This window comes from Lithobates pipiens, unplaced genomic scaffold (genome assembly GCF_037356315.1).
Source record: "Lithobates pipiens isolate NorthernLeopardFrog02 unplaced genomic scaffold, aLitPip1_a1.2 Scaffold_25, whole genome shotgun sequence".
Lineage (NCBI taxonomy): Eukaryota > Metazoa > Chordata > Amphibia > Anura > Ranidae > Lithobates > Lithobates pipiens.
The window spans coordinates 92,844,657-92,858,965 of NW_027507787.1; the positions used below are offsets into that span (position 1 = coordinate 92,844,657).

Here is a 14,309-nt window from a genome sequence, read left to right on the forward strand (position 1 = left end):
ACTCTCTCTGTAAAAAAAAAAAAAAAAAGAGAGAGAAAAAGTGACAAATCCTGGTTTGGGTAGCTTCTCTGACAACTTTTATAGTGCATAGTGGTGCTTCAGTACAAATTAGATTGTCTAGGAAGACATTCAGGTTGTATAGTTTCGATGGAATATAAAGAAGACAGCTAGATTGAAACATTTCCTGTTTTGTGTTCTTTTACAGATCAAAGGCAGAGATGCGTCACACATGCCGTGGCACAATCAACCTCGCCACGGCCAACATTTCGGTAGAGGACTCCTGTAACTTTGTGATCTCGAATGGGGGAGCCCAGACCTACCATCTAAAAGCCAGCTCAGAAGTGGAGCGCCAGAGGTGGATCACCGCTTTAGAACTTGCTAAGGCGCGGGCGGTGAAGATGCAGGCGGAGTCAGGTGAGGTGAAACGCCAACGTAGATCTCCTGTACGGACCATTGCAGTCAGAAAGTTTAGGAAGTTAACATGTATAGATAAGTTTGGCTTCAGGAACCTTTTATATGTTCCACCCATTTTTAGGGTGGAACATGTAACATGTTCCCGATCCCTCAGTGTCTCTGTGATCAGAGCCTCTGTGTGACAGCAGTATGGGGAGAAGTTCCCCGTACCAGCTGTCACTTTTTGACAAGTGTGGTAATGCGGGGCTCTGCCCACATGGCCACGTCATTCATTCACAAGTTATGTGAATTGATGAAATACAAGTGCCGATATCCTTTACGGCTGTTGACTTGTATTTCACAATGAACTACTACAATGCTGTTGAGTGCTGTGGTAGTTCATTGATTCTGCAGGAGACTGCATGGCACTGATGATCTGCTGATCACTGGGGCAATGCTTTCAGGGGTCCTAAAAAAAAAAAAAAAGTAAGTGTGCGTATATATGTATATACAGTGGGGACGGAAAGTATTCAGACCTCCTTAAATGTTTCACACTCTGTTATATTGCAGCCATTTGCTAAAATCATTTAAGTTAATTTTTTTTCCTCATTAATGTACACACAGCACCCCATATTGACAGAAAAACATTTTTATTAAAAAAGACTGAAATATCACATGGTCCACAAGTATTCAGACCCTTTGCTCAGTATTTAGTAGAAGCACCCTTTTGATCTAATACAGTCATGAGTCTTTTTGGGAAAGAGATGCAACAAGTTTTTCACACCGGGATTTGAGGATCCTCTGCCATTCCTCCTTGCAGATACTCTCCAGCTCTGTCAGGTTGGATGGTAAACATTGGTGGACAGCCATTTTTAGGTCTCTCTAGAGATGCTCAATTGGGTTTAAGTCAGGACTCTGGCTGGGCCATTCAAGAACAGTCACAGAGTTGTTGTGATGCCACTCCTTTGTTATTTTAGCTGTGTGCTTAGGGTCATTGTCTTGTTGAAATGTAAACCTTTGGCCCAGTCTAAGGTCCTCAGTACTCTGGAGAAGGTTTTCGTCCAGGATATCCCTGTACTTGGCCGCATTCATCTTTCCGTGCATTGCAATCAATTGTCCTGTCCCTGCAGCTGAAAAACACCCCCACAGCATGATGCTGCCACTACCATGCTTCACTGTTGGGACTGTATTAGACAGGTGATGAGCAGTGCCTGGTTTTCTCCACACATACCTTTTTAGGATTAAGGCCAAAAAGTTCTATCTTGGTATCATCAGACCAGAGAATCTTATTTCTCACTATCTTGGAGTCCTTCAGGTTTTTTTTTTTTTTAAGCAAACTCCATGCAGGCTTTCATGTGTCTTGCACTGAGGAGAGGCTTCCATCGGGCCACTCTGCCATAAAGCCCCGACTGGTGGAGGGCTGCAGTGATGGTTGACTTTCTACAACTTTCTCCCATCTCCTGACTGCATCTCTGGAGCTCAGCCACAGTGATCTTTGGGTTCTTCTTTACCTCTCTCACCAAGGCTCTTCTCCGCCCATAGCTCAGTTTGGCCGGATGGCCAACTCTAGGAAGGGTTCTGGTCTTCCATTTAAGCATTATAGAGGCCACTGTGCTCTTAGAAACCTTAAGTGCAGCAGAAATATTTTTTTAACCTTGGCCAGATCTGTGCATTGCCACAATTCTGTCTCTGAGCTCTTTTGACCTCATGATTCTCATTTGCTCTGACATGCACTGTAAGGTCTTGTATAGACAGGTGTGCGGCTTTCCTAATCAAGTCCATTCAGTATAATCAAACACAGCTGGACTCAAATGAAGGTGTAGAACCATCTCAAGGATGATCAGAATAAATGGACAGCACCTGAGTTAAATAGGAGTGTCACAGCAGAGGGTCTGAATACTTAGGACCATGTGATATTTCAGTTTTACTATTTTTAATAAATCTGCACAGATGTCAACAATTTTTATGTTTTGTGTTTTTTTTCAATGTAAGGAAAAAAAATGAACTTAAATGATTTTAACAAATGGCTGCAATATAACAAAGAATGGAAAAATTAAGGGGGTCTGAATACTTTCCATTCCCACTGTATATAATATACATTAAAAAAAAAAAAATGTTTTAAGATGAACTTAAACTTTAAATGGAACTTGTGTAACAGTCACTTCTCATTAATTTTTTTTTTCTCTTCTGGTAATGCTAAATTCCAGGCTGTCGTGCTGAGCCGTGACGATCAGTCCTCAGCCCTTTGATTGCCAAGACATGTAGGACATTATTACTTTGGACCGGCTTAGTCCAATTAAATTATTGCAAATTCACTAAAACCTGGACTGTGATTACTCTTTGTTAGTTGTGTACAGATAGTTGAAGGTTTAGAAACTCAGTCATGCTTTCAGTGTTCCAGTTCGGAAGATTTCTCCTCACTTCAAATACTGTTGACAGGACAGAATAATCAGAATAGGTGATGGTTAGAGAGATGGCAAATAAAATAAGATTTTTTATTTTATTGCTCTTTCTTCTTCTAATTCAAAAAAAAAAAGTGCTGCTATAGTTATTCAGGAGTGGAGTGGAGAAACCAAAAATCAACTGTGACTGGTTCTCATTTTGTCTGACTTTGTTTTTAACTAATAACCTAATGCCTGTCCTTTATTCTGACAGATGATTCTGGTGATGAGAACCCTAGTTCTCAGGCGGACAAGGCAGAGATTCACAGCACACTTCGCGCTCTGTCAGGGAAGGTGGAGGATCTGGGCACGTGCAATGATCTTATTGCAAAGCATGGCACCGCTTTGCAGCGCTCTCTGAGTGAGCTGGAGAGTCTTCGCCTTCCTCAAGACAGTTCAGACAAGATCAAGCAGGTCAATGAGCGAGCTACGCTCTTCCGGATCACCTCTAACGCCATGATAAATGTGAGTGATTTAGAAATATTGGGCTTGGTACAGATGGGGAGGTGTCATGAATAAGGATTGTGGATCATGGGTTTTTGATGTTTCCATGAGGGTGTTCTTGAATAGGACCTGTAAGCTCTACCCCAATTCCCAGTCAAGTTTACACATTTGAAGACCTCCGTGCCAAACTGCTTTCAAAGTGACCATAGAATGTAGATTGGTAAGGTAACTGTGTTTTCCGTTTTCCTTCATAGGCCTGCAGAGACTTCATGACGCTTGCAGAGAGCCACAGTAAGCGCTGGCAGAGAGCTCTGCAATATGAGCGAGATCAGCGGCTGCGCCTGGAGGAGACACTAGAGCAGTTGGCAAAGCAACACAACCACCTGGAACGGGCATTCCGGGGGGCCACTGTACTGCCAGCTGAGAGTCGCACTGGGGTCCCTAAAGGTAACAACAGGGCTTCTATGGACAGCTTGTAGATTGCCTTTTGCAGTTGGAGGTGCTTTGAGAACATGAAGCGAGTCCAGCTCAGAGGGTAGTGTGTCTGAGGAACTGGACCCAGTGACTAACAAAATGGGGTGAATGCTATTCAGAGGGTAGTGTGTCTGAGGAACTGGAGAGATGGCTGATGTCTTGTAATGGAATTGTTTTTCAGCTGGATGGATATGTGATAGTTTCTATTGTGTTCTCTTAGACCCCTGCGGGACAGGGAAAGGAGACCTCAGCGATGAAGATGATGAGAATGAGTTCTTTGATGCTCCGGAAATCATCAGCAGTCCTTCCCAGGATGGTCTGGGGCACAAGTAAGTAAGGAAAAGTTGAGAAGCTCTAGCAAACGTAAAGCTTAAAGTGACTGTAAACTGTAACAGCCCATTCAGTTTAAAACTGAAACGAAATGTAAAACATTTAGGTATAGATACAAATAAATACCTTTTTCCTATAAGTGTTCAGGTTTCAGGTTTTCTCTGTTCCCAGCTGCATAAGAGCTGGGGACAGGAAAAGCAACAGCATACCTAGCTTCCCAGTGAAAGGCTGTGCTGGAGGATTGGGGGGGGAGAGTCTGATCATTGGAGGAGAGCAGGCTGAGTTCCAAGCATATCTAGAGAACCGACCTTGGTGTCCGGGTCAGCTTTTAATGGGAAAGCAAAGGAACTGCCAGGAACACCAGGGATTTCACACAAAGGAAGCTATACAACGAGACCAGGATACTTTTGCATATAAGTATAAGATAAAGCAAGCACATATCAGGAATATTAAATGTCGGGATAACATACTTTAACTCAGTCTTCCAAGGCATTGCCCCATTCTTCCCTATTGAATAGATACAGATTTAGGGCCCTTGCACACTGCTCCTTTGAAAAACAAAAAAAAAAGGCATATATAATTTATGGCCCTTTTCTGGTTCCTGGACTCCCAGCATGCACCTAGGAAACATGGACACGTGACTTAAAAAAGCACACCAAAAACACAACTGTAGTGCTTTTTTATTTTTTTTCCATGTGTTGTTCTATTCATTTCAATGGGGAGATGCATTTTTAGTATGCTTTTGAAAAGTACACTAAAGATGCAGCATGCAGGGCTTTTCCAAACACACTGCACCCACAGTGCACTTGTGTGAGAAATTCCATGGGATGTAAAGGGGAAATATTTTTTTTTGCATAAAAGCGCAGCAAAAAATCATAAGTGTAAAAGGGCCCTCTTATCTTAATTGTATTATATAGGACACATAGACTTATGTTCTTAGATCATGAATTATATGCAGCTACCTTCAGGTGAATGGATGTTGGCTAAAAAACTTATTGGGGCTGCCCCCAGAGCGCACCATATAACCTGTGAGACTCCAGTTTTTTGCACGTGTCCTTGGTGATGGACCTGTTCTTCTCTCTGTCTTTGTCTAACCTTTTTAATTTTTACTCAAGCTTTTGTCAAGGTCTGATTGCTTACTGCCCTGGGCTATCTAACAGTTTCTAGATCTGTTACCCTCAGTGTGTACCTTGGTTACTGTATCCACTATATGGGGCAGTCCTGTAGGGCGTGTTTGCTTCGGACTCATGTTCCTGCCCTTGGCACTTAGTGAACAATGTGTAGTTAACCACGAGATGCTATACAAATCCAGGGCTGTGATCCATTTCTTTGGTTTGCAGACCATTAGATGGTGGACTGGTTGTTCCAGTTCCTTCAGAAGAATAGTGTGAATATTTCTATTCAAACCTATTCACAGTCCCAGAACCAAATGGGGACATATGATTTGTTTTCATATCAACACTTTTTCTGTATTTTTACTGTGGAATCCAACACTTTTTTTTTTTTTTATTTCTAACACTACAATTTGGCCTCTCCCCTGCACCCCAAGTGTTCAGCAAAGTCCTTGCCCTGATTCTGGATCTCCTACCGTCCCTTACTAAATCACTGCTCGGCCACAATCTTCTCAGTCGAAGAGGCTGAGAACACCCCAGTTCCTTCAAACTTTCCACTGCGTGATAAACTTTTAAAAGGTCTACTCTCCTGCCCTCACACTGTCTGGAGTACCTGGATCTAATCTTGGACACAGCCAGGTCAAAGTTTTCTTTCCTTAAAGAAAATTTTGCTTTTCTAGGGGCCCACACAAAACGGCACCTCTAAGTTCACTACTTGACGGTTTTGGCTTTCCAATTCTGCCCAAGAATTTGCAACGTCATTTCTTCACATGCCCTGGAAGGTGATGACAAGGAATGCCAGTCTTGCAGACTGCTGTGGAGGGCACAGCTCCCTAACTGTCCAGGTTACCTGGTCCCCATAGGAATCAAAAATTCTTCATCAACTTTCTGAAACTTAGAGCCATCAGCTTTTCTCTGTATCACTGAACCCTCCTTCTGAAGAGTCCTAGTTGGAAACTCACATTCCAGCTCTCTCAGGCCATCCACATTCCTTGAGTTGGCAGGTGAGCTTCCTAAAGCACCAGTGCAACAATCTTTCAAAGTGAAAAACAAGATGTGGACAACGTTGCCTCCAGGTTCAGAAATCAGCTGAACCAAGTTGTCTCAATCTCTTATCAACTTTGTCTTTAGGGAGTTGCTCATATAAATCCCTCAATTCAACCTTCTGTGTCAACTTGGGATCTCAACCTGGTGCTCTCTGCAGTTTAACCCCCCATTCCTTTGATCCAAAGAGGCAATCGGATGTTCAGTGGATCAACTTTTCCAATTTTTGTAGAGTCTGTTCTTGCTTGGTATTAGAATAAGGTGGCCTTGAGACTAAAAGCTTCCTTTTTTTTTTTTTTTTTTTTTTTTTAACATAACGTGGTTTCTTCTTTTCATATTAATGCTGGACCAAATTCCTAAAAAGTAGTTTCACTTTAAAGAGGAAGTAAACCCTGATGAGTTTACTTCCTCTTTCATTCCCTGCAAAGGCAAAGCATAATGGACTACTATGCTTTGCATAGTAGTCGATTATGTGTCACTTACCTGGCACAGGAGCCAGCGAAGTCACCGCTGTCCCCTGTAGTCCGGCGCATCCATCTTCTTGGTGCGGTCTCGCAGCTCTGCCGCTGTCATTCGGCGAAGCCGCGATGAAGTCACTCCCGCGCATGCGCACGGGAGCCGCCACGTGCGGCAGCTCCGTTGTTGAAAATGCCGCGCTCAGTGCGCCTGCGTGCCGCTGTCTACGGCGCATGCACCGTAGACAGCGGTGCCTGTCTTCGGGAAAATATCTCCTAAACCGTATAGGTTTAGGATATATTTCTTGGACCTACAGGTAAGCCTTAATCTAGGCTTACCTGTAGGTCAAAGTGTGGTGTAAGAGTTTACAACCACTTTAACACAGCAATATTTCTACTGAAAGCATCAGAATGTGGACAAGGGACAAATAACTCTAACTTTTGCTGGGTCTTATGTTTTTAGTTTTGGCTAAACATAGACTTACTTTGGTGGGTGGAAATCTCTGTACGGAAGCAGAATATTGCAGAAAAAGCTGGTTTTATTTTTTTCATTTATTAAGTTTTTTATCTTGTCTTTGGAGTTATACTTCCTTGTCCACACACTCATCCTTTCAGAAAGGAGAATCTGAAGTGAAACCCCAGCCAAAACTTTTTGAATTGTAAAAGTTAGTTCCTTTAGTTTTAATGCCTGTTAGGAAAGCCTCCCTTTTTACTTTGTGTACTAGTGACTTGTGTACAGTGAAAAGATATATCATTTTTACCTCTGCATGAAGTTGAATAATACAATTATATGATAAGGAAGCATTTTAATAAGTGGAAAATAGTGAGCCAAGTATATGACCGTTTGTGTTTTGGAGAAGAGCTCTGTAGAGTAATCTGCTACCCACTGCTAGGGAGTCTCACTTCTGTTGCTTAATGCCCTGTAACAGGCTGTAGTTAAAATACGACTATATAGAAGAAACGTGCCAATTAAAAATCATTTTGTCCTCACAGGCGATCTGGTAGCAACATAAGTGCAGCGAGCTGCGACATTCTGGAGGAGCAGGTAATTGTGGCAACTGTTAATCAGTCTGTCTCTCTTGATATATTCTGCTATTTCTACTTTTGCTGTGCAGCTCTGATCATGTTGTGTTGTGTTTCAGACATCACAGGGAAAGCACCTAGACAGGCATATAGCGCTTGTGTCAGGAAGCAGGGCAGTTTGTAAAATGTGATCTCAAAGTTCAAGGCAACAAAGCAGGATATAAATGAGGGGTAATATTGTCACCAGTGTTTGTAAAAGTGCTAGGTTTGTTGCTGACGTACTTATCCTTCGCATTGTCACAAAATCGGTAGATGACCCAAAGAAAGCATGCAGCCAGTGAAATTAGAGCTGCTAGACCGCATATTTGTTCACTGACCGTCCTTAATGTTGCACCTGCAAATACAGATCAGAAGTGGCAGATCCAGTATTTCCCACCTGACGGGTTCCTTCTGAAGGCTAAACTCCAAGGAGATACAAAAGACAAATTAATCCAATTGAGCATTTTTAATGCTACTAGTGTAAGTATCTAAATCTGACTTGGCATCGGCAATTTTTATTCCCTGTACAGCATTACTGAGAGGAAGGGGCAGCAATGAAAGCCAATCAGGTGGGCTCCATGCAAATGCGCTCAAGTTAGAAGTGAGCAGAGATTATCTAATCAGTGTTCCAATGCTCCTTCACTGTCCATTTGCAGCCTGATAATACGAAGGTGTAACAACTGTTCCACAAGAGGAACTACGGTTATTTATCAAAAATGAAAAAAATCAGCTGCTGACTTAAAGTAAACAGACACTTGGTAGTCAGGAGTCTTGCGCTGTCCTCACCTGAGCTGATTCTTCATCATTCTTCATGTCCCTGGTGCTGCCATCTTGACTGTGGGATGCCAACGATGACTTTCTCTGTTTCGCAGCCGACTCACAAATGCGCACTTTGAGACTGGATCCGCAGCCTCCAGGGACATGTGATGTGTGGCTGGGAAGGGGGGCAGGCGGGCAGAACTTCATTATTCTTGCCTAGATGCCTGACAGATGCCCGCTTTTCAGAAAAAAAAATGTAAAAGATTTTAAAGTTCACATTTTGCTTTTTTGAAAGAACAAACATGTTATACTTGCCTGTTCTGTCCAATGGTTTTACAAAGAGCAGCCTCAATCCTCCTTTTCTGTGGTCATCCGCCGGCCCTCCTGGCTCCTCCTCCCTGCCGAGTGCAGGCTTACTCCTGAGCCGGCTCTTTGTCCATAGATAATGTGGTGTGGCCCTGCCCCCTGCTCCCTCGTCACTGGTTGGGATTGACAGCAGTGGGGGCCAATGACTTCCGCTCCTGTCTTTGAGCCAGTGAGAAGGGAGAGAGCAGAGCCTCTGCTCTTGTGCAAATGACTGGATCAAGGTGGGTTCCAAGCAGAAGGTTTTTTTACCTCCGTGTTACCAAACCCAGGAATATGATAATAGTTAAGCATTTTCAGAGCTGCAGCTGCTTTCATTTTCACCTGTCTTGCTTCTGGGTTTGCGGGCTCCGGCTCTGTGATTGGTCAGAGCTGTGATGAAGTCACTCCCACACATAAGTGTGGGAGCCGCAGTTCACAGCACAGGGCTCGGAAGGAACGGCACCTGTAGCCATTTATTTTAGCGCTCGTATGGCAGTGATGTCACTGGCTTTATGTAATGTACAGTATCTCACAAAAGTGAGTACACCCCTGACATTTTTGTAAATAATTTATTACCATATATATCTTTTCATGTGACGAAACTGAAGAAATTACACTTAGTGAATATACAGCTTATATAACATTGTAAATTTTCTGTCCACTGAAAATAACTCAACACACAGGCATTATTGTCTAAACTGCTGGCAACAAAAGTGAGTACACCCCTAAGTGAAAATGTCCAAGTTGGGACCAATTAGCCATTTCCCTCCCCGGTGTCATGTGATTTGTTAGTGTTACAAGGTCTCAGGTGTGAATGGGGAGCAGGTGTGTTCATTTTGGTGTTATTGCTCTCGCTTTCTCATACTGGTCACTGGAAGTTTAACATGACACCTTATGACAAAGAAGGATCTGAAAAAAAGAATTGTTGCTCTTCATAAAGATGACCTAGGCCAGTGATGGCAAACCATGGCACCCCAGATGTTTTGGAACTACATTTCCCATGATGCTCATACACTCTGCAGTGTAAGTGAGCATCATGGGAAATGTAGTATCAAAACATCTGGGTTGCCAAGGTTCGCCATCACTAACCTAGGCTATAAGAAGATTGCCAAGACCCTGAAACAGAGCTGTAGCACAGTGGCCAAGACCATTCAGCAGTTGAACAGGCCAGGTTCCACTCAGAACAGGCCTCGCCATGGTCGACCAAAGAAGTTGAGTGCACGTGCTCAGCGTCCTATCCAGAGGTTGTCTTTGGCAAATAGATGGATGAGTGCTGCCAGCATTGCTGCAGAGGTTGAAGGTTTGGGGGGGCGGGCTAAGCCATTATCCAAAGACAGGCTCTGGATATGATGCTGAGCACGTGCACTCAACCTCTTTAGTCGACCATGGAGCAGGGATATGCAATTAGCGGACCTCCAGCTGTTGCATAACTACAAGTCCCATCATGCCTCTGGGTGCTGCTTGTGGCTGTCAGTCTTGCTATGCCTCATGGGAATTGTAGTTCTGCAATAGCTGGAGGTCCGTTAAATTGCATATTCTTGATATAAAGCAACAATTCATTTTTTTCAGATCCTCAGAGTTCTTTGTCGTAAGGTGCCATGTTGAACTTCTAGTGACCAGTATGAGAAGGTGAGAGCAATAACGCCTAAATCAACACACTTGAGACCTTGTAACACTAACGAGTCACATGACACCGTTGAGGGAAAAGTGCTAATTGGGCCCAATTTTGGACATTTTTACTTAGAGGTGTACTCAGTTTTGTTGCCACCGGTTTAGACATTAATGGTTGTGTGTTATTATGTGGGGACAGCAAATTTAGACTGTTAAACAAGCTGTACACTCACTAAGCCTGATGAAGGAGCATACATTCTCCTAAAGCCTGATGAAGGAGCATGCATGCTCCGAAGCGCCGCTTTGTCCAGCCCGTCTCCTGAGGACACCGACTCCTTGAACATTAGACCAAGGGCACCACAGCTACCAGCACTACCCCGATTACTCTGACCATTCCGATGAAATACATGGAATAGACCAAAACACCAACCATCGGTCAAAAAGTCAGATGCCGGAAACCCTGCCTTACAGCCCTGCGAGTCGTCCCCATGGACATACGGATGAAACATTACATCTCTGATGTGCCTTTACACCACTAATTTAATGTGAGTGTTTTTTAACCATTTTTAATAAATTTGAGTAACTTCACTGCTGCACTTAGAGGGCGCCGTCTCTTTCTCTATTACATTGTAGCAAAGTGTAATTTATTTAGTGTTGACACATGAAAAGGTATAATAACATTTACAAAAACGTGAGGGGTTTACTCACTTTTGTGTGATACTGTAAATATCTCCTAAATGGTACACGTTTAGGAGATGTTTACTTTACCTATAGGTAAGCCTATAATAAAGCCTACCTATAGGTAAAGTGACCTTACAATCGCTTTTATTAACTGGTTGTTTTATTTGTTCCTTTCAACTAAAACCTAATGCCTTTTTTTTTTTTTTTAATCCCCCTCTACAATATCAAAAGCTGCCTTACTTTTTATTTCTGTGCTCCTTTTTTTATTTATTTTTTTTTATTTTTTTTGCATTTGCCCCCTTCCTTACTCTTTGTCTAGGTGAGGGTGATATGTTGGCTTACTTCTGCAGCTTCCTGAGATACCCATGTCACATATACCAGGTGGCAGTAGGTTCCTTACATGACACCGGTCCTGCAATATCTCTGAGACCTCTTGTAAACCAAACATTTCAGAGCCAAATCTCAGTCTGCAAGATCTGGCACCCCTTGATCGGGGCTCAGTACAAGACCTAGGTTGAGACACCTAGCTTCCAGTGATGTTGAAAAGAGAGATGGTGGTGTGGGACAGGGTGCGAAGTGGTGGCTTAGAGGAAGAGATTGTAAGATTAGACGGTATATTTTATGAACACATCTGCACAAGGTAAATGGGAAATACGGTAATATTTGTCATCAGAAGATGCAAGGTCCATTTTGCAGATTAAAGGACACCAAAAGAAAAATTTCTTTATTGTACATCATGGGACACAGGGCAGCTTTGTAATTTTCTATGCGGATTATAGCCACCTTTAGGTGATGGACACTGGCACACCTTAAACAGGAAGTTGCCTCCCTTTATAACCCCTTCCATACAGGGAGCACCTCAGTTTTTTCGCCAGTGTCCAATAAGGTGTGTTCTGAGGAGCTCCACTGGAGGAATCCTTACTGGATTTTAATAGCCTCCACGGACCGGATCCATCCAAAGTGCCACTGAAGCCAAGGTTGATGGTATCCGAACCTTGCATAAGAACAAGGTTTTGCCTGTAACGCCTGCAGGGCTGGGCGGCTGGACCCCGGGGCCCAGGACTTTTTGGTCATGCTTGCGTTACCTAAAGTTTTTTTTTCCTGGCGGTGTGCTAATACAGGTCCAAGGGAGTGGAACCACAATAAAAAGGGACCCAGTGCTTGAAGGTTTGCTAACGCAGCCCACCGTGATGGGTTAAGTTTGGATCTGTCTGTTATAGCAGTACCCTGCGGCAAGGCTAAGGTAAGGGAAGAAGCCTAGGTACTTTAAACGTCCACCTATGTTTTTTTATTTTAATTTTTTCTTCCGTGAGTAAAATGTTATACATAAACTATCTTCTTCAGGGAAGCCACTCTCTGAAAACACAAAGTATCAAATCAATACATTGAAAATAATTAAACAAGACATATACATTCAAAGTGTCCAAGTTGAACTACTCACATCTCCACCCTTGTCCGGGACCAGAGGGTGGAGATGTGAGTAGTTCAACTTGGACACTTTGTATGTATATGTATTGTTTAATTATTTTCAATGTATTGATTTGATACTTTGTGTTTTCAGAGAGTGACTTCCCTGAAGAAGATAGTTTATGCATTATTCGAAAAGCGTTGGAAAAGCCGCTCTTTGTCGCTTTATACCCATATAAATCGCATATTATATTGTGCAAACATTTTTGTATAATTATTATGCTCCATGCACACTGAAGCTCAAAAAAGCTATTTCTGGACGCCAGATTGCTGGCAGAAAACGCTGGTTGAAAAACCTGCTTTTAACAGCGTTTTATACTAGCGTTAATGAGCGTTAATGAGCGTTTTACAGCGTTCGCGTTAATGGGCGTTTTTTATAAAAATACACAGAGGACACTCCAAAAATCCCACAATGCATTGAAAAATAGAATGCCGAACACTAATGAACGAGCGTTAATGAGCGTTTGTCGTTTTTTGCCGCTGAAAAACGGCACTTTGAACGCGAATTTCTGGCGTTCAGAAAAAAGCCCATAAACTCCACTGCTCATTAAAGCTGAAAAACGTCCATGTGTGCATGGACACATAGGCTAACCTAGAGTGGAGTTTATGGGCTTTTACAAAAAACGCCAATAAACTGCAGTTTATCAGCTTCAGTGTGCATGGAGCCTTACTGTATTTTTATAATTATTTTGTATTAATATTTTTGTATATAAAGTTTTGTAATTGGCATTGCCTTTACAATACCACTTTTTTTTTTTTTTTTTTTTTTTAGGTATTCCAATATTTTGGTTAACCATATCCTAACTTGGGCTGAAAGGAATGTTCTGTGCATATCAGCAGTTTTCGTTCTGGGAGTAGAGATTCGGCAGGCAGACTTCTTGAGCCGCCAGTAGCTCCCGGGGGAATGGTCTGTTTACCCTGACATTTTTCGTGCTGTTTGCCAGAAATTGGGGACTCCGAATGCAGATCTTCTGGTGTCCAGGTTCAACACGAAGTTGGTCATCTTTGTGTCCAGGATGAGGGATCCACTCGCATGAGGAACAGATGGCGTTAGTGACCTCGTGGGATCAGTTCTCACTGATTTATGCATTTCCCCCTATTCAGTTGCTGCCATATGTTCTTTGCAGGATCAAGCTGGAAAGAAGCCGGTAATCCTGGTAGCCCCAGTGTGGCCCAGAAGGTCCTGGTATGCAAAAATCATAAAGATGGCGGTGGAGGATCCATGGTCCCTTCCACTATGGCCAGACCTACTCTCACAGGGGCCGATATTCCATCCTACCTTATAAATCTAAATTTAATGGCTTGGCTATTGAAACCCACATTCCGAAGAAACGTGGGCTTTCTGGGTCAGTTATCTCTACTTTGATGCAAGGAAGCCAGCTTCCAGAACTATATACTATAGAGTCTGAAGGGCTTCTGTTTCTTGTTGTGAATCCAAGGATTGGCACCCTCAGAGGCATATCGTAGGCAAAATTCTTGCCTTTCTACAATTAGGGGTAGAGATGAAGTTGGCCTTGAGTACTATTAAGGGCCAAGTCTCAGCTTTATCTGTCTTTTTCAGACTGCTTGCTTCACATTCTCTAGTCCGGGGTTTTATGCAAGGGGTGATGTGGCTTAATCCGCCAGTTAGATCACCTTTGAACCCTTGGAACTTGAACTTACTTTTGTCAGTGTTACAAAAACAGCCATTT

General features: G+C 42.9%; 1 protein-coding gene across 1 annotated transcript in view; it reads left to right on the plus strand.

The window, feature by feature from the left end:
* The window catches only part of LOC143930399 (oxysterol-binding protein 1-like), an 88,662-nt gene that overhangs the window by 39,964 nt on the left and 34,389 nt on the right, over positions 1-14,309 (plus strand). Inside the window, exons 2-6 of the mRNA XM_077454692.1 lie at positions 206-414; positions 3,049-3,299; positions 3,533-3,725; positions 3,973-4,081; positions 7,687-7,738. Of these exons, the coding sequence (XP_077310818.1) occupies positions 206-414; positions 3,049-3,299; positions 3,533-3,725; positions 3,973-4,081; positions 7,687-7,738 (814 nt within the window). The remainder of the gene's footprint in view (positions 1-205; positions 415-3,048; positions 3,300-3,532; positions 3,726-3,972; positions 4,082-7,686; positions 7,739-14,309) is intronic.